The 19,529-nt window shown below is 47.1% G+C and overlaps 1 protein-coding gene across 3 annotated transcripts in view; it reads left to right on the top strand.

Moving 5' to 3' along the window:
* Nucleotides 1-18,509, top strand: part of SRGAP2 (SLIT-ROBO Rho GTPase activating protein 2) — a 119,845-nt gene extending 101,336 nt beyond the window's left edge. For 2 of the 3 annotated variants that reach the window (XM_023514563.1, XM_023514562.1), the window contains exons 15-20: nucleotides 2,452-2,676; nucleotides 6,559-6,638; nucleotides 8,664-8,844; nucleotides 10,545-10,691; nucleotides 14,262-14,586; nucleotides 16,824-18,509. In XM_023514563.1, coding sequence (XP_023370331.1) covers nucleotides 2,452-2,676; nucleotides 6,559-6,638; nucleotides 8,664-8,844; nucleotides 10,545-10,691; nucleotides 14,262-14,586; nucleotides 16,824-17,207 — 1,342 coding nt within the window. In that variant the 3' untranslated portion in view covers nucleotides 17,208-18,509. Of the gene's footprint in view, nucleotides 1-2,451; nucleotides 2,677-6,558; nucleotides 6,639-8,663; nucleotides 8,845-9,813; nucleotides 11,797-14,261; nucleotides 14,587-16,823 lie in introns of those variants that run through there. The other variant, XM_023514564.1, reaches the window with a different exon arrangement.
* Nucleotides 18,510-19,529: the final 1,020 nt, after the last annotated feature.

The raw sequence follows: 19,529 nt of genomic DNA, 5'->3' as shown, positions 1-19,529 counted from the left end.
CCCCTAAACTTAGATGTTCACACTATCCATTGGAAAAGAGAAAAGATCTTAGTCTATATTTTCATGGGAGTAAAAAATGGACCTAGATTCAGGAGACCACATAGTCCATGCAGATGAGTCCTCTTCAAGTCCCCGGTTACCATAGCCATCTATGAATTGAACATCGTTACCCTAGTGGGCTTCACAGCATTTGTCATCTTTTACAGAGCTTTGACCTGGGACTCGGGGCTAGCATTTGTCTCACTTTAACCACCAGATTTCCCAGAAATGGCTGGTTTAGTAGTCAGTAGAGTGCTGCGGCATCACAGTTCACAACAACCTCACACTCTTGGGCTTAAGCGATTCTCTTGCCTCAGTCTCCCAAGTAGCTGGGACTATAGGCACTCACCACAACGCCCAGCTACTTTTTGGAGATGAGGTGTCTTGCTCTGGCTCAGGCTAGTTTCAAACCTGTGAGTTCAGATAATCTACCCTCCTCAGCCTCCCTGATTGCTAGGATTACAGGTGTGAGCCACCACACCCGGCCTTGCTTTCTTTTGTGTTACTAAACCATTGTGATATCACATTAAAGAACCAGGGCCTTCCTCTTCCTTGTCCCTCAATGACACCAAGACCTGGCCAGCCTGGGATTGATTAGCTGTAGCTTTAGCTTTCAGGTTCCTCATGCCTCAGTTCCTGAGGTTACCAAGGTAGTTATCTCTCCTGTCTCTCCAGTTTTAATTTGACCAAGAAGTAGACTTAGAAACTTCTCCCAGTCTTTTCTAAATTGCTGCTCCCTTTTAACTCAGGATCCAGGGAAAGAGTATAAAATTAAATCTTTAAGAACTCCTGTGAAGGCTGGGTGCGATGACTCACATCTGTAATCCTAGCACTCTGGGAGGCCAAGGCAGGAGTGTGGCTTGAGGGTAGGAGTTTGAGAACATTCTGAGCAAAAGCAAGAGCCTGTCTCTATTAAAAATAGAAAAAATTAGGAGAGCATAGTGGCAGGCATCTGTAGAGCCAGCTACTTGGGAGGCTGAGGCAGGAGGATCACTTGAACCCAGGAGTGTGAAGTTACAATGAGTTATGTTGACACTGCCACCGCCCTATATCCCAGGCAACAGAGCAAGACCCTGTCTCAGAAAAACAAAAACAAAACAAACAAAAAAATTCCTGTGAAACTGTCCAGCACTGAGATCTGTAACCTTCCCCATCACTGGCCTCTCCTAAATTTGATTATAGGTCCTAGAAAATAGTGATTCTCAACTTTCTTTGCATGACAGTCATTCACATCCATAGTGCCACTTCTCAGGTCCCATAGTGATTCTTGAAAGGGCAGTGGGTACAATGCAGCATCTCCAAGGGGGAAAACGCCAATGGGTTAGAGTCTGGATACAGGGAACACTAGAAATAAACTCTTCCTACTAAGGAAGAACAACTACTCAGATGGAGACACCTGAGCGTTAGGCCTCTAGTTCCCCATCAGAGGGCTTTGGTTTCTTCTCAGGATCTGTCAGAAACTGGTGCAGGAGGTTTACTGCTGATGCCTATAAGGGAGGCCAGTCTCAGTAGAACTCACTGTTCTGCAGACCGTGTGGGGGATGCATCCAGAGCTGGCCCAGCCCTCAGTGCCTGGATAGACAAGGCACAGTGGGTACCCCTCAGGTGCAATGGCTCATTGAAACCCTTGGATCCTTGACCAAGGTTGGATACATAGGTTGGAGCAGCTGCTGGTTGAGAAGGGGGTGTTCCCAGAATAAATACCCAAGAATAAAGTCAGCCTGCACCCAGTGAAAGCCTGAGCAGAAGCTGAACAGCATGCTGACCTTTTCCAGACTAGATCCTGTATATAATAATGTAGGAGGATATTATGAAAATGAAAAACAATTGCATTAACTGTTGCAGAAAGAAATTCACTGGCTTGATGGAATACAAAAGCTAATCAGTTGGCTATTTTTTTAATAAGTCTAGAGGCTAGAATGGAATATCCCTAATAATTTGATTATTTTGTTATGTAGAATATACACAATGCAAATGCCCGTGCCTTCTGGCCGTGTCATTACCAGGGCAGCCTGGGGGCCCTGTCTGCTCTGATACCTCAGTGCCTTGGCCTGTGGGAGCCACATTCAGCTCTGCAGAGTATCTTCTCAAGACAGAATGTCTGTGGTGGACGAGCTCTGAGTAGGGGTGAGGATGGGGCAGTAAGAGGATGTGAAGAGGGAGTTTGGGATGAGGAAAGGTCAGACCTGCAGGAAGGCTCCTCCACCTTGCTTTTCCTTGGCTCCTGAATCACCATCCTGGTGGTCACTCTGTTCTTCCCAGCTGACTTTCTGGAAGGCCTCTGATGCCCAGAAAGGCAGGTGACAATTTGTGGACCTTCTGCTTTTGCTCTTGGCAGTGCCTTCTGTGCTTGTGTTTTCTGGGCATTCATGCGCGAGGTTTCCAGCTTGCCCCCTTTCCCTTCTCGTCCAGTTTATCACAGTTCAGTGAAGAGAACATGATGGACCCCTACAACCTCGCCATCTGCTTCGGGCCCTCACTGATGTCAGTGCCGGAGGGCCACGACCAGGTGTCCTGCCAAGCCCACGTGAATGAGCTGATCAAAACCATCATCATCCAGCATGAGAACATCTTCCCCAGCCCTAGGGAGCTGGAGGGCCCTGTCTACAGCAGAGGAGGAAGCATGGAGGATTACTGGTAGGGGACTTGGGCCTGGAGGGTGGGGGGAGTCACCAGCACACACTGGCATGAGGGCCAGATGGCCAAACAAAAACTGAAGGGAAACCCAGATCCAGCCTCCCACTCCCAGACGTTCCTGGCTGTCAGGGGGTGGGGATGGTAGAAGCAGTCCCCCACCTCAGTCCTACCTCAAAATAAATACCGCTTTGTGCCAACTCCCTTTTTTAATGGATTCTCAGTGGCAAGGGACCATTCAGAAAGATAATAACAACTTTAATAGGAATACTAAACATCTCCAGAAACAGATTTTTATAAAGTTCCATATAGAACTGCTTTCTCTAGTCAATAGCATCTCTCGGGCTCCTACTCTGTGCTATGTATGGTGAGAAAGACAGTCCTGGGTCCCAGGGAATTCCTTTCTTATTTGGATAAGTTTAGATATGAGGCATCATTTCCTGACTGAGTTTGTAAGATGACACTTTAGAATGACTTCAGAAAGTTGGGGAGAGAAAGAGAGGTAAACTCCACTGGCAGCAGGTTAGGCACACTCCCATTCTCAAGCAGGATTAGACCCCACGGGGCAGGGTTTTCCCTGACCTAGCCTGGAAACAGAGCTCTAAGTGGAATCCCTAGGACACATCTTTGGTAGAACCCTCTGTTAGACAAATCACTATTTTCACTTTACAGAAGTCACTACAACCCAGAGAGACCAGAGATGGTGTTTCAGGCCACCCAGCAATGACAACTGAATCCTGATCTCTTGTCTCTTAGCATAGAGCACCACCCCTTACCCCACGCTGCTCACCACAATAGCACTTACCATGTCATTTTTCTGCTAAACACAAAGACAATTGCCTCCCTCCTTTAGTCCCTAATGTCCCTTACTCTTTCCCCTCCTCCTCCTCTTCCCCACTTCCCCTACATAGTATTTCAGCTGAGCTGAAAGCACAAGCCAGCCCAAATCAGATTCCATCTAAATTCAACATCTGGAACCAATTCAACCAGCCCCATTGCTATTGACTGAGGTAGAGGAGGACAGAGGAGCTTGTTTACTTAATGAGAGGCCAATTGGGCCACACTTCTCCCTGACCCCACAGAAGCCTCTTGCCTAAGGAGTGAAGAAATTGGCATTCATTTGTCTGTGAACGTAATAATATCAGTGACATCCCTAGGTTCACTTCTCTCTGCTGTACTGCAGATTTCAGTGTGTGGGTGTGAGCTGGAGGCACCTATGCTGGCCAGCTGGGAGAGAAAGCTTTTTGTCACCGACAGATGGTCAGTGATGACTGGGGAGGTCGTTGGTCAGTTCAGTTCTCAGCATACTGGCTGACAAGCTCCAGGGAGCTGTCCTTGTGCATGTGGCTTAGAAGGTTGGTTTTCCCCCGTGCATAATGGTGAAAAGCTGTAGAACTGTGTTTCCCAATTCTTGCTTTACCTTTCTGCTAAAATCTGGCAGAAAATCTGCTGTTACTTCTCAAATATCAAACCACTGCAGGCTCTGGACCAATGCCCAGGGCATAGAGCTCCCCCACAGCCCTGCACCCCCATCCTAGCCCAGTGGCGCAGACAGCCCCGGAAGGCCATGGCTCACAGGGTGCAGACAGGCAGGCACTTTCCTCCAGTTTTCTCCAAGGTGTTCTCCCCAGCTCCCCGCCCCTGTTTGTTGTGCACCCGGCATTTATTAGCAGCCTCTGTAAAACCCACAAGGCTAGTGAGGGAACATGACTACCACATGCTGGGTAAGGAGGCCAGCAGCACTTGAGGATCCAGAGTCAGTGGCCCTGGGTTGAGAGGGACCTCAGACCATGGGATTCACACCCACCAAGAAAACTCCTGGCCTTTCCTCTCCCTTGGGAAGAGAAAGAACGCCAGCACAGTAAGTTAGGGTGATGAAGGAAGTGAGCAAGGGGAAATAGAAGGAGAGTTAGAGCCCTAAGAAGCCTGGAAAATGGCCAGGAGGCCAGGTCAGCCATGGTGAGGGGAGCACACAGGCTCCACCAATGTGAGGAGCACCAGTGTCCCACACTGTGGAGAGGAGAGGCAAATCTATTTTACCACACTTACCACCCTGCAAATGGAACCAATTTTCTAGGACTACCTGCTGGGAGGCACAGTGGTCTTCTTCTGAGTCTTCGGGTGCTAGCAGGCCTACTAGGGGCATTGCTGGGGCTGAGAGTATGTGACCAGAGAAACATAAGATTTTAGGGCAAGAAGAGGCCTTAAAAAGCATCATCTTGCCTTTGCCATAAAACAGAGGTTTCAAAGTGGAGTCCATGTAGCACCTGCATCACATAGAACTGACTAGAAATGCAATTCCTTGGCTCCACCCAGACCTAGTGACTCAGAACTCTGAGTGGGGCAGTCTCTTTTTTAAAAAGCCTTCCAGAGATCTCTGAATTTCAGAATTGTTGCCTTAGTGGATGGCCATGTAAATGGGCTTGAAGTCCTGGGGAAAGGTTTGCCTTTGCCCTGTGCACCTCTAGGGGCTCCAAGAGGTTCCAGAACTTTCCCCAAAGTCATCAGATGGTTTTTAGGCCCCCAAAACAGTGAGAAATTATGCTTATGTTTTTTAACAAAGAGTCAAAAATCATAACCCTATTGATACTCTCCTGAGATGTTCTCTGGAGTCTGGAAAACCTCCTGGGACCTGATTTGCTCCATGTGGGGTGTTCTGAACTGATCACCTGGTGTTTGAGGAACTTCCCAGGAGTGTAGGACCATCCCATGGGAATGAAGATGGTTTAGGTCTCAAAGGTAGAAACCATGTGGCCAGGCTGTAGAGTTGAGTGGGAGGGTGTTGCTGTCACAGAACTGCCTGGAAAGGCTTACTTGTTGCTACCTACCGCTTAGGGGTGTGGGGGAGAACTTTAGAAATGAACAGAGTTTCTCTACTTTTTAGGAAGTAAGAACCTTACAGGTGCCCATCCTCACAAACTCTGAAGTCCATGAGATCAGGTGTAGAAACAACTTTCCTAGTAACTTCTCTGGTCAGTCTCAATTCTCTACCCTGGATAGTTTTAGATTCTACGAATTATTTCAAGAACTTGACTGGGCTTCCATCCCTGCCCTCTAGCAGCGTCTAGCCCACAGCAGATTCTTCCTCCCCTACTTTTGTTTCCTACCCACTCATCTATGCCTCACCTCTTACTTTATCACCAGTTCACAGTCTAAACCACAAAGTAACCTCGAAGCATCAAGCAAAATAAGAAGGGAAGAAGTATCATTTGTTGAACTCTCCCTATATGCCAAACTTGTTACTAAATTATTTCATTAAATCCTCACACAACAAATCATTATCTTCAATTTATAGACAAGGTAGCTTAAAGGTATTAAGTAACTTGACTGGGGTCACACACAACCAAGTGTCAGAGCTGGTTTTCAGAGTCAATTGTATCTGATGGAAAAACAGTTTTTCCCTTTTACCAGACTTCTTCCTTGAGAACCAGGAATGAATTCACATAGGGAGTTAGCCCTTAAGAAATTGAAACCCAGGCAGCACCTGGGGCTCAAAGGAGTAAGGCGCCGGCCCCATAAGCTAGAGGTGGCAGGTTCAAACCCAGCCCCGGCCAAACACTGCAAAAAAAAAAAAAAGAAAGAAAGAAAGAAAGAAATTGAAACACATATTTTCTTTAAAATGTGTTTTATAACTTCAAAAGGGCTTTCTTTTTAATCTCAAGATATTCTAAGTCCCAAGTAGTCTCAAGTAGTTTTTGTAGCAGGAGCTAGACCAGAGACCCTCTGGAGCCTTGTATTTCATTATAAGCATTTGTCTGTTATGAACACTTAGGGGAGATAGAGCATCAGATCAATTTGATGTCCTTGCTCCAAGGCTGTACGAAGGGGAAGACAAGAAGTTTTTAAGCAAACACTATGTCCCAGTCACTCTTGCTTCTGTTGCAGTGATAGCCCTCATGGAGAGACTACCTTGGCTGAAGACTCCACCCAGGATGTGACCGCAGAGCACCACACAAGTGATGACGGTATGAAGCCCTGCTTCCTGGTCAGTGGGACTGCCAGGGGTGAAGTAGAAGGAAGTGATTACACATCCTGTGAGCCTGATCAGCCATCTAGCCCAGCCATCCCCTGAGGACAGGCAGGGGGCTCTCCCGTCTCTCATTTTCATCCTTCCCTTCCATGGAGGGACAGCCCATCTTCTCAAATAGAATGGTCTCTGTACTAAACCAGAAGAGAAAAACTAGACCTATCATATTCTTGCCCCACCTCCCAGCTCCTTGTCTGGCCTGGATCCAGCATGTTAGTCCCTTATCACAGCCCAGATTCCCGCTAGGTAGCTGGAGACCAAAACGAAGGAAAGCACATTTGAAAAACAATAAGCCAAGGGAACAGAGAAGCTGGATACCCAGAACCCAACAGAAGCAAGCAGAGAGGAGTGGGAATGAGGATGCAGAAGCCACATGCCTTTACGCCTGCTGACTAGAAAAATTGACCCTTTCCAAAGTACAGGCAGACGAGCGCTGAGCAGACTGGTGATGTGCATTGGGGGTGGAATGCTCAGCTGTCATCCTCAGGCCCCTCTGCAGTGCCTGTGATTTATTAGGGTCTGTCCCGCCAGCACATTTTCCAATAGTTCTACACCTCCATTTCTGGATCACTTGGGCTCTGAAAGCCTTAGCAGCTGACAGGGGCCCTCAGAATTTTCTGGGCACGAGAATAAAATGACACAGTCTATAGAGCTGTCCCTGCTCCCTGCCTTGCTGGGAATTCTGCAATCCTAGGCCAACTTTTAAAGGAGAAAAAAATCAAGACTGCGTATTTAGATCCTGACATCAAAAGCATCAGCATGATTATTTGCCACTTTATAGGAGGGCAGTAGGTGAACTAGGCAAATTAGTATTGGATTAGAGCCTACCGTGTGCCCAACACTGTTAGAGGCTTTATCTAAGTTATCTCTTTAATCTCTAGGCAAATAGATATGGCTGCTATTTTATAGTCCAGAAAATGAAAGTCAAAGAGTCAAATGATATACCTGAGGCCATAGAAAAGGAACCAAGACTGGGATATTTAGACAGGCTTTCTCTGTTCAGCTTCCTATAATGAAATCTCTGGCCCTGCCTGTTCACTGGCTTTCTAGGCCTAGCCTTGGTTTTAAGCAGCCTCTCTGTTACTACCCAGACTAGCTGACTTTCATCTCAGGTTCCAGATTTCTGGAAGCCTTCTTTTCTGATCTCTGCCAGCAGCCAAGAGTAGATAAAGATACTGGTAACAATGACAGCTATGACTAATACACACATAACACCTACTATGGGCTGAGCACTGTTCCAAGCACTTATACAAATTTTAAGTCATTGGCTTTTCATAACAACTTCATGACAAAGGCACTCTTAACATCCACATTTGACAGATGAGAAGATAGAAGCCACACAAAAGTAAAAATACATTGCATTTGTGAACCCTTTTTAATTTTTCTAATTATTCTCATGTGTATATAATGGTCACCAAATACATTTCCATATTTTGCTCTTTGGAAAGTTGATTGGACAGATTATTTTCTCTTTTTGGAGGCAAGAAGCTTGTGCTCTACTAGGAAGAATGAATAACATAAATAAATATTTAAAATATAGTATGATAACTTTTCTAGAACTAATAGAGTTATTATATAATCCAAAAATAAATACTTCCCAAAGTACAGTATGGCAGTTGGATGAGAGAACTCAGCATACAGAGCTATGGAAACACCAAAGAAGTCACTGTGGGAAGCTGGGGTGTTGGAGTTGTGTCTTGGTGCGTTCATTTAGCAGATGAGAGAGAAGACTGGAAATTGCCAGTGGAGGGAACAGCAGATGCAAAGGCAGGGAAGAGGATACCAGTGCTTTTAGGGCAATGGCACAGCATCCATGGGGATTACCTGCTTTGTAGCTCATCCAAAGTTTATTTTTCACACTAAGTTATCTTCCCCTATAAGTTCAAATAATTGAGCTTTTCCACCCAATTCCTGAGTCTGTACATCCAAGAACATGTATTTCCTTCCTTTCTGTCCTTTTTAGAGTGTGAGCCCATTGAGGCCATTGCCAAGTTTGACTATGTGGGCCGGACAGCCCGAGAGCTGTCCTTCAAGAAGGGGGCATCCCTGCTGCTTTACCAGCGGGCTTCCGACGACTGGTGGGAAGGCCGGCACAATGGCATTGACGGACTCATCCCCCATCAGTACATCGTGGTCCAAGACACGTACGTTGGGCCCCTGGCTGCACTGTGGGAGTGAAACTTCATGAGTCTGAGGGACACCAACCCCAGGGGATACCAATGGGTCCATGAAACACCCCCTTTTCCTGCTCTACCCTCCTCAGTAGAAAGTTTTTTAACATCTCCCCACTATCTGTACCCCTGCAAATCAGCCCCAACACAATGAATTTGGAAACCTACCTGCCAGTGCTCATCTTTTATTTACTTATTTTTTTTGAGACAGAGTTGCACTCTATCACCCCAGCTACAGTGCAGTGGTATCATCATACCTCACAGCAACCTCAGATTCCTGGGCTCAGGCTCAAGTGAGCCTCCTGCCTCAGCCTGGGACTATAGGCACATGCCACCATGCCAGGCTAACTTTTTCTGTTTTTAGTAGAGGTGGGGTAGTGGAGTCTCACTCTAACTCAGGCTGGTCTCGAACTCCTGACCTCAGGCACTTTTCCCACCTCAGCCTCCCTCCAGGCATGAACCACCACACCCGGCCTGGGGTTTTATTATGTTATATTTGATCACCTATATTTCCTTTCTGAGAAGATCAGGTTGATAAAACATTTTTGTTTCTTTGTCACAATTTTTTTTTTTTTGGTCACAATTATGCTCATTCCAACATATTGAGCTGCTGGTGACACTTTTCCCCTTGTAAATGAAAATGAAAACTTACTTTCTAGGAGAAATCAGCCCTGTGGAAAGGACCCAGTTTATTTAACCCAGATGAGGTTGATTTGGGGGAAGATGGGAAGGAGGAGGGAAAGGATGTCAGGGAACAAAGGGAACCTGAACTGGCCCGGAGAGATGGGCTGTCAGTTGGTTTCCACCCTGTGAAGCAGTGTCCCCTGGGCCCACCCAAGCCTGCCTTCCTGTCCCTTTGCCCTGCCTCTGCCCCCAACTCCCTTCCCTTGGATACGATACTGTCAGTGTTTTTAGTCCTTCCCTTAATATTATTTTTTAAAGGTTGATATCCTGAGTGAGTCTGCACCCTCCCAGCCTCTCCCCGGCTCGTTCTGCAGGGAAATCCTCCCTCTGTTGATAGCATCGAAAACCTGGTGGCAATCTGTGCGTGAACAGGACCCTCCCAAATTTAGCATTATGACTTCACTACAGGATCAAGAGAAGAGGAATTGTGAGGGAGAAGGGGCTTTCTTTGTCATCAGTAGCCAGAGGGGCCAGGAGAGCAGTGGAGAAACCTGGGACCGGCTTGGACACTCTAAGCCAGGCTGAGATGCGCTACGACAGAGTGTGGCGGTGTCCTGCCTCGACGCCGGCATCTCCAGAGCCACCACAGAGAGGACTGTCCTTACCTGGCAGTGCCCAGGACCTCAGCAGCTAAACCACAACCTGGACTTGCCACCTCCTTCTCCAGGAGGTGGCCTCAGCCTGCCACCCTGAGAAAGCAGCATGGGGTAGAAGGCAGCTGCCCCGAAGCCAGGTGTCCCCTAGCCAAGCTTTCCCCAGGAGCTGAGGAGCCCACAGAGCTCAGCGGATTATTTATTTTATTTAAACAACCCTCCAGCCCGTAGGTTTCCTTGCCTCCGCTCACAGAGCTAGCCCTGCCAGGTGTTGCTGCCGCCTCAGAGCTGTGTGGGGTCGCGTGTGTGTCGGGGGGCCATCGTGCCGATTTAACACTGCTTTTTGTGTTGTTGTTGTTTTCCCTCCTCCCTGCCTGCCTGCCCCTGCTCCCCCAGCGAGGACGGTGTCGTGGAGAGGTCCAGCCCCAAGTCTGAGATTGAGGTCATTTCTGAGCCACCTGAAGAAAAGGTGACAGCCAGAGCGGGGGCCAGCTGTCCCAGTGGGGGTCATGTAGCCGATATTTATCTTGCAAACATCAACAAGTAAGCTCTGCTTTTCATTTTCTGCTCCCCTGAATGACTTGCAACACCCAGCCTCACCCTCCAGCCTAACCCCCCTTCCACTCCTGTGCTGCTCGGAGGGCTCCCAGCTCCCCCAGCCTAACAGTCTGCATGTGTTCATTGCTGCTGCAAGGCAGGCAGGGCTGAGGAAGCTTCTACAGGCCTCGGGGCCAGGGCCAGGTCTCCAGCTAGCTGCCCTTGTGCTGTGGAAGGGTGCTGTATTGTGTGTTCCCACGGTGTCTGTCAGCCCAGACCTCCCTGGCACTCTTATGGCTACAACTTTGGCCAAAGCTTTGGTCACTTTATGCAACTCGGTTTTGTACTGTTTCTCAGAGGTGCCTTCTCTTTCCCAATTCTGTCTCCCTTCACCCTTGTTTGTGCAAAGATTCAGTCTCGTGTGTGTCTCCTACTAGACTGATGTTGGCCCAGGTGGGTTGATTTCAATATCATGTGTCTGTTGCTGGCCCATCCTTCATTCACTCCAGTGGAGGAAAGGAGACCACTATGTCCCCAAGGAAAGCTTTGTCCTGAGCTCTTTGCTCATTGCCTCATGCCTAGCTCCCTTTTATTCTGCCCCTCACAAGGGAAAATGATTTTTCATTTTTTCCCTACTGCATTAGCCCTGTGTATTATCCCTCCCTCTCAGTCCCTCTGCACAGTCCCACTCCTGTCCAGCAGGCTCTTAACTCTGACCCCCAGCTTTCAATGTGGCTGTTAGCAACATCTGGGGTTTTAACTCCACCTACGCCTGATCTGGCTGCCCAGAGGGATTCCACGCCTGCCTGCCGCTGCCTCCCTGAGAGGCATTCGGGTTACTGGAGAACTAATGTCATCTCAAGGGGCCAGACACCAAGTCCCAAAGCCTACAGACCTCTTTCCGCCAGCCCCCGAAACTTGGCCCCGTGCCAACAGGATGACCAGCTCCAGGGTGCTCCTGATGAATATGGATTGGAGATGCTGTACAGTTTTTATTCCCCTCTGGCTTTGGAGGAATGAAATGATTTGCACTTTGAAAACCTGTTAACCGTAGCCTCTGGACACTGAGACTGGAAGGAGAATAAAAGATGCTTGTTGTTTTTAAACTATACCAGGTTTCCTAGATCTCTTGGCTTTTTTCCAACCAGACGGTAGCAGTGGGAGTGGTTGGGGCACGTGGCTGTTTGCCATCTCTTTCACCCTCAAGTTAGCGAAGTAGTTTATTCAGTTCACTTACTCAATGTAGTTGTAATTTAATTCAGACCAGCAAAAAAAAAAAAAAAAAGAGAGAGAGAGTGAGAGAGAGGATTTTATATTTCCCTCCAGCATACTGCCCTGCTGGGAAGGGAAACTAATATAAAGTAACTGTGGGCTAATCACGTTCTTCTTCCTTATTTATAAGCCTATAGTATTAATAATTATAAGCCTACAATTATAAGGTCATAAGCCTGTAATTAACTTGAAAACCAAGGCAGGTTTGGTGGAGGGAGAGTTAAATAATTAGTTAAGTACACATCTTTAAGCCATCGTATGCCACAGATTTCATGCCTTTTGTAGGGAAGTAACAGCTGAAGTAGTCCAAAGATGAACATCAGTAAAGAGAGAAGGTGATTCTCTTGAACTCCTTTCTTAGAGGTATCCAGCTTCTCATAATCAGGTTCTTAGAGGACAAGCCTCTGTCACTATGGCCTACCCAGATACCAGCTGGTCATTGAGTGAGCAGTAGCCCCCGGGCATGTCTGGCCCTTAGGAGCAAGTCTGCCTTTCAGCCTTACTCCTCCTGCCCACCCCCGTCACTCTTCCCACACCCCTTCAGTTTCCTGAGTGCGTAGGTTCTCTCGTACCCCTGGGCCTCCACGCCTGATGTCTCCTCACCTGGTCAACTCCTCCTTTCCCTTCAAGACTCAGTCCAAAGATATTCCTCCTTAGGGAAGCTTTTCTGATACTGTAATTTCCCCAGGACTGAGTCAGATACCCTTATACTAAATTCCCAAAGTATTTTTGAGTACCTCTTGATACTCACAGTGCACTCAGATCCCCTGTGCCCCAGGATAAGCTCCTTGAAACCGGGAACTCTTGACTTCATCATCTTTACATCCTTGGGGCCTGGCCCGTGATAGGCACACTGCAGCCACTCCACAAATCTGCCTTCTCAGCAGTTTTAAGCCTGTGAGTCAGCCATACTCAAGTGGAAAAAGGAAATCAGCAAAGAATTATGAGGGTGTGGCATTTGGATTTATCACACATTTATTACATCTCTACTCCTGTCATAGCAAGCACTGATGCTGGTTATTCAGAGGAGAATAAGACATGGTCCCTCATCTCAGAACTCATAGTCTGGCAAGGTAAAGATTAAAACAGGTTATTAAAAAGTGGTATCATAGAAGCTCTAAAGGAACAGAGGAGGAAGGGATCCATTCTGCCTGCAGTTAGACTTAGTGGTGCCAGGGAAATCTTTGCAGAGGAGGGGTCATTTCAGCAGGGCCTTATAAGACTCTGAGAACATCCTTTTTCCACTTGAGAAGGGCTGAGTCACAAAGCTAAAACTGCCGAGTGGACAGATTCATGGAGACGCTGATATGTGCCAGGTCCTGGGCAGGCTCCAGGGATGTAAAGATGAGGAAGACCTCAGCAGTGAGTAGGACCAGGACTGGCCTAGAGCAGTGGCCCTGCCTCATCCCCTGACTTCTCCTTCTTTTCAAAATCCTATCCCATCCCTCCTTCCACCTTCAGCTCCAGCTTTAGTCCCAGTCTTCCTTAGTAGATTCAAGATCAGAGCTGTCCAGCTGCCATCTGGACCGGGAGTTATTGCTTCTTAGATTAGGTCCTTTAAAATCTGATTCCAAGAGAAAATGAAATTATTCAGCAGCAGGCAACACCCTGTATAACTAGGATCCTGCCAAGCTGTTTTGTGTAAGAGCCCTAAGTGGTCTGAAATAAACTGACCCAGAGCCAGCGCTGAACCCAGTGCTGGTTGACGTAGGAGTTAGGAGTCATGTAGACGTATGTACATATTTCCACATTAAGAAAATGCACAAATGGGACCCTAACTCTGCAGCTTGTTGAAAACTATCCTGTTCCATATCTGCAGAATAAGCAACAACAGTCTCTTGCCAGAGCCCCAAATAATTACTCTTGTTGGATCAAGGGACATGCTAACATTTGAAAAGTTAACTTTCCTCTTCCCAGCAATTCCCCACCTCCTTGGTGATGGTGAGACTTCTTTTCCTGCCTGGGGCCTTGGGTTTCCTGTTCACAGCAGAAATGGAAGGGGTCTTTTCATGAATCTGTCTCCCGTTAGAAACTTTCATTTAATCAGACATTTTTTTGGACAGCACCTTACATCTTGAGAACTGAAAGCCCCTGACCACCAAGTAAGTATCCATTTCTCTTTTGCGCAGGTTGGGGGTGGCAGGGGAATAAAGACATGGAGAATACAAGAAAAGGTGACACCAAGGAGAGAACATGTTCCTTCAAGAAGTCCCTTGGTGCCAACATCTGCCCCCTCTCACTTGTCCTAGCTTCCTCGGAGCCAGAGCTCCCTGATCACATTGCCCTTTCTGTTTGTGATTGAAGGCAAAGGAAGCGTCCAGAATCTGGAAGCATCCGGAAAACATTTCGGAGTGACAGCCATGGGTTGAGTGGTTCCCTGACTGACTCCTCCTCCCCAGGGGTGGGGGCTAGCTGCCGCCCGTCCTCACAACCCATCTTGAGCCAGAGTCTTCCCAAGGAAGGGCCAGAAAAGTGTTCCGTCAGTGGGCATGGGAGCCTCAACTCCATCAGCCGCCATTCATCCCTGAAGAATCGGCTGGACAGTCCACAGATCCGGAAGACGGCCACAGCAGGAAGGTCAAAAAGCTTCAATAACCATCGGCCCATGGACCCTGAGGTCATTGCACAGGTAACTGAGGGTCCTGAACAAACAGCATAAGTCTATACTTGCCACTGCCACTTAGCGCAGCCCATGCTAATTATAACAGGACTTGAAACAAAATGATATTTTATACATTATATACCAAATCCATGTCTACTGTTGGATGTGTAGACCTGATAAGACGGCTTAACCCACAATCTGCCTATCCCTCGCTAGCCAAGAAGAACCTGAAGAGAGAATAAAAGAATTCTGGCTTCTTGCTCATATATGGGCTATTTGCCAAGAATGCTGTAATGTTTAAAGCCAGCAATTGGAGTAGATAGAATACACTTAGCCCACGTTTTGAGTCTCAGACCTCAGTAGACTTTAGTGAGATTGCCTGAGTGTTGAGACTCAGATGTCATTCTGGCCACATGTTTATATTGCTCTGCTCATCCCCATTATCCTGATCCCTAAGGCTACTCTCTGGAACCTACTGTGTAGGTGACCAGTCAACAATCTGGACCTGTCTTTGATCCATAAAGCAATTAATATATAACTCAAACAATCTGTGCCTGGTCTTAAAGGCCCAGAAATAGTCTTGCTGCTGAGAGCTCAGGTACCAAAATGATTTCTAGGCCAAATCTCAACATGCAGTAGTGATGAGCTTCCTGATTACAGGGTCTTTCTTCCATATATACATCACACTGATGACTGTCTGTTTTCCATGAAATGTCAGAGATCCAACCCCACTTCTAAAAATCCGACTACCGGGGCCACTCCAAGCAGTTCACTCAGACGTCTCTCCCAACTATATAATTTTCATTAGACCAGGTAGGAACTAAGGGCTCATTGTTGCCCTCTCATGTCTCAACTGAGTTGAGATTCTCACCCCGTTTTCCAGGGGGCGATAGAGGCTGGGCATGGTCTCTATTGGCTTAACTGCGGTGCTGTGCTTAAGGAGGTGTACCTGGCAAGCTGAGTATTGAGCTACGAGCCTGAGATGTCTTGCTTTGCTAGCTTTCTATTCTGTGCCTCTGTTTAAGCTCTTGGCTGCAATCTGCCTTGCACCACGGGAATCCTCCCAGCTCTCTCCTTGGCCAGCCATTAATAGGAATGTCAGGAAAAGGTACACAGCTGGGACAGACTCTGGCTGCAGAGATTGACTGAGGAAGGAGGCATTCTTCCTGAGCGTTTTAAGGGTTTGAGAATGTCATAGGGATGAGTGGAATTGAATCACTGCCTGTGTCAAAACATTACATGTACCCTATAAAGATATACAACTGTTATGTACTCATAATAATTAAATTTTTTTTAATTATAAAGAAAGAAAAATTGAATCACTGTCAACAGAAAGTATGGATCACTCTGTAAGACAAAGAAAGCTTTACTGGGTTCTTTGCTTAGAACATAGAATCTTTCAATGTGAGCCTAATTGCAAGGAGTAGCCCTATGGTGGTTTGGGGGTACCAGACCCAAGTTTGAGGGGGTGGGAGTTGGGAGGTCTCTCTGGGAGGCAGCTGGCTTGCTTGTCAAGGTTCTTGGTTCTGCCTTGAGCACCGGGGCTACCACTGCTGTTTAAGATCTGAAATGCTCCCCTGATTTGCAGGCAATTCACCTACATGGGCTTTGGTGCCCCCTCCTGGTCATTGTTTGGTCCCCTCCATGGTGATGGGTAGATGAAATTAGTTTCAAAGTGGGCCGGAAGTCAGGGAGGAGGGGTCAGGAGAAGTGTCCTGATGATCTTCAGACACTGGCCTCTTGAAATGTTCCTTAGCCCCTGAGATGGAAGGACTAACCCTTTTAACCTTTGGCCTCAAAGTGCAAGAGAATAAAGATTGTACTTCGTCTCTACTGCTTTTTTGGGAATTGATTATTATGTACAATTTCAAACTTACCCCCAAAGTAGAGAGAACCAGATAATGAATCCCCATGTACTCCTGACCAAACTCCTGGCCACGCTTAGTTCATCCACCTTTCCCCTTCCCTCTGGGTATGTCATTTTATCCATAAATATTTTATACCTGTCTCTAAAGCCCAAGGTCCCTAATTTAAAAACATCACAACCACTCTTTCTAAAGGTAAAGAATATCATGATAATAGAAATCCCTCCGTCCCCCTTTCCCCACTTTTCTTGCATTCATGTGTTAAGATGTGTGGCCAGCTACAGTAATCTAGACATCTTACAGTTGGTCTCTTCGAGACTTGGCCTCTGTTATAGAAGTAGGATCCTTGGGGACTTCTCCCTTCATGTGCCTCACCTCCTCCTTTTTCCTGTTTTGCAGGATATTGAGACAACAATGAACTCGGCCCTGAACGAGCTGCGGGAACTAGAGCGACAGAGCAGCGTCAAGCACACCCCTGATGTGGTTCTGGACACCTTGGAGCCCCTCAAAACCTCCCCGGTGGTGGCCCCCACATCGGAACCCTCCAGCCCCCTGCACACCCAGCTTCTCAAGGACCCAGAGCCAGCCTTTCAGCGCAGCGCCAGTACTGCTGGGGACATCGCCTGCGCCTTCCGGCCTGTCAAGTCTGTCAAGATGGCTGCCCCGGTCAAACCACCAGCCACACGGCCCAAGCCCACTGTCTTCCCCAAAACAAATGCCACTAGCCCTGGTGTCAACTCATCAGCTTCCCCACAGTCTACTGACAAGTCTTGTACTGTCTGAGGCGTATAATTTAATTCTAGACAAGGGGACTGACTGATATTAAAATCTTCCTATTTAACTAGCTTGGGGACTTCAGTTGAAAATTAGATTCTAAGTTCTTGCAGGAATTAGCCTCCCCATTACCTAAAACCTTGAGAATGAAGCCCTCATTGTCTCCTTCCACTTCCCTTCCCGCTGCCCTATTTCCCCCGGTCGTCGTAATCCAGCCAGCTGCAGTTCATGCCGTTCTTAGGCTAGCCAGAGACAGAGTTTTTCATTATCAAGTCACTGTGAAATCTGGCAAGGCACGTCGTAAGGACGTGAGCACAAGACTCGGTCCCCTCAGACCATGGGGATGCCTTGACCAGATAGTTGGCTACTGCCATCTAGCTCTCAGTGGCATCTTGTTTTGGGTACTGATTATAGAGAATCATATATAGTCCATTCTTCATTTTACACACACACACACACACACACACACACACACACACACACACACGTAGCTTTTCTATCTCTGGCATGTGTAGCCTCTCCTGTTCATAGACCAGTCCCTTTGTAAGTTATTGTGGCAGTTCACACAGGAGCCACCAGGGGTCTCCATTTCCGTTACAAACTTTGTTCCCTCTGGGCCAGAGATCCTGGCCTTTGAAATCTCTCCATCACATGAGATTTCACAGGATGGAGCAGTCCTGTAACCTGTCTGGGGCTGGGGGCTTTCTCTCTGTTTTCTTTCTGTTGGTGTGAATTGGTCATTGGTGTCTGCTCTTGCTCTCCTCCGTCCTCTAGAAGTACACTCCAATCTTATTAAGGAACGTTTAAAGTTTTTCTGAATGTATAGATACTTCCCGGGTTCCTATATTTGTCCCTGATGGACCATTTTCCATTTAAGACATTTTCCTGTATAAGATGGTTTTATAGCTGGTTCCTTTTAGGGTAAAGAGTCTTTAAGGGAGTTTTATTGTGTTTGTGGCAGGTTTGAAAAAGGTAAGAAATGGGTCCTTCTTCCCCTTACTTTTGTTTTTGACACTCAAAACATTAAATTCATTTTTCTATTAAAAAATTAAATTCAGCTTTGCTAACCCCAAAATTGTTCCCAAATGAAAATGTATTTTAAGTTCACCTCTTATTTTGGTTATTTTGTAAGGTCTCTCTTCCGGGACCAAGAGGGGCTTGGAGAGCCCTAGTTAGAATAAGGAGAGACACTGTCCCTTAAAATTAGTTTTCATTTATCCAAACAAGGACAACTAAGGGTACTTTGACCTCACAAGCTCTAAATCCTTCCCAAAGCCAGACTCTAAAGAAAATTAAAGATTCGATGCTGAATATTTTGGCCCTCCTTTGGCCTTTTCCCCTGATTCCCCCCCCAAAATGCAAAAATGATAATCCTTGTTTGCTCCAGTTCCGTCTCTAAACCTGGTGCCCATGTTCCCGGTTCCCCTAAAACATCATGCTACCTGGGAGTACCAGGACTGGAGGCGTTCGTGTCTCCATGGGTCTCAGACAGCAACTGGAGTTAAAGCTGAAACTCACTCTTTGTTTCCTGCTTTTAAAGCTGTGCTTTTGTTTTAGCCTTATTATCTTCTGTAGTTCAGGAGAGATGGTGGGTTGCTGTGCAGGTAGGAAAATCTGTCTTCTTATCTTTCCACCTAGAAGAGATCCTCTTTTGGACCAACATGTGAAGTTGGTAGTTGGATCTATAGAAAGTGGTAAGGTTTTTTCCTCCTTCTGTGTGAAGGGAAAGGGAGCTTTGTGGGAAGCCGCTACTGAGCAAGCCCACCTGCAGCACCAGAGAAACCATTCCCAGAGCTAGAAGGGAGAACCAAAGAAGCCCTTCAGTAAAGTGTGTCAACCTCCCAGAGGCACCTCACGAGCCTTTGGGCCTTTGTCACTCTGTTTACTGGTCTGTCACCTGGGCTTACACAGGTCCTGAGCCAACTGGGGGCTTTCATACCCAAGGATCTGTTTCCTTGCTGGAAATGAAGCCCCACCCTTCACTTTAACATTCCTTCTAATCCAACTAATCAAAATTGGTACCCACGCCTGCCCTGTCCCCCTCTCTCCAGCACATTCCCCTCTAAGAAAGTAAATGCAAAGCTTCCTTAATGACAATGCTTTGGGCCTATTCTGTTGCTCCTGCCTTATTTCTCTTTCAACCCTGTACATGACTTGTGTTCACCATCCCCTTGGTCAGTGTCCATCTGCTGCTGATTTGCATCAGGAACTGAACAGTGTGTGAGTGGTCACCTACTAACCCAACCCTGGGAGCAGAGCTGTCTTCCCCATCTCTGGTGCTCCTGATACCTGTGAGATGGTTCTGTCGAGAGGATGAGGAACCAATAGGAG

The sequence above is a fragment of the Otolemur garnettii genome, unplaced genomic scaffold (genome assembly GCF_000181295.1).
Source record: "Otolemur garnettii isolate 467f Iridium unplaced genomic scaffold, OtoGar3 scaffold00055, whole genome shotgun sequence".
NCBI lineage: Eukaryota > Metazoa > Chordata > Mammalia > Primates > Galagidae > Otolemur > Otolemur garnettii.
The sequence above is the reverse complement of the archived record's forward strand: the minus strand, read 5'-3'. Positions and strand labels throughout refer to the sequence as shown.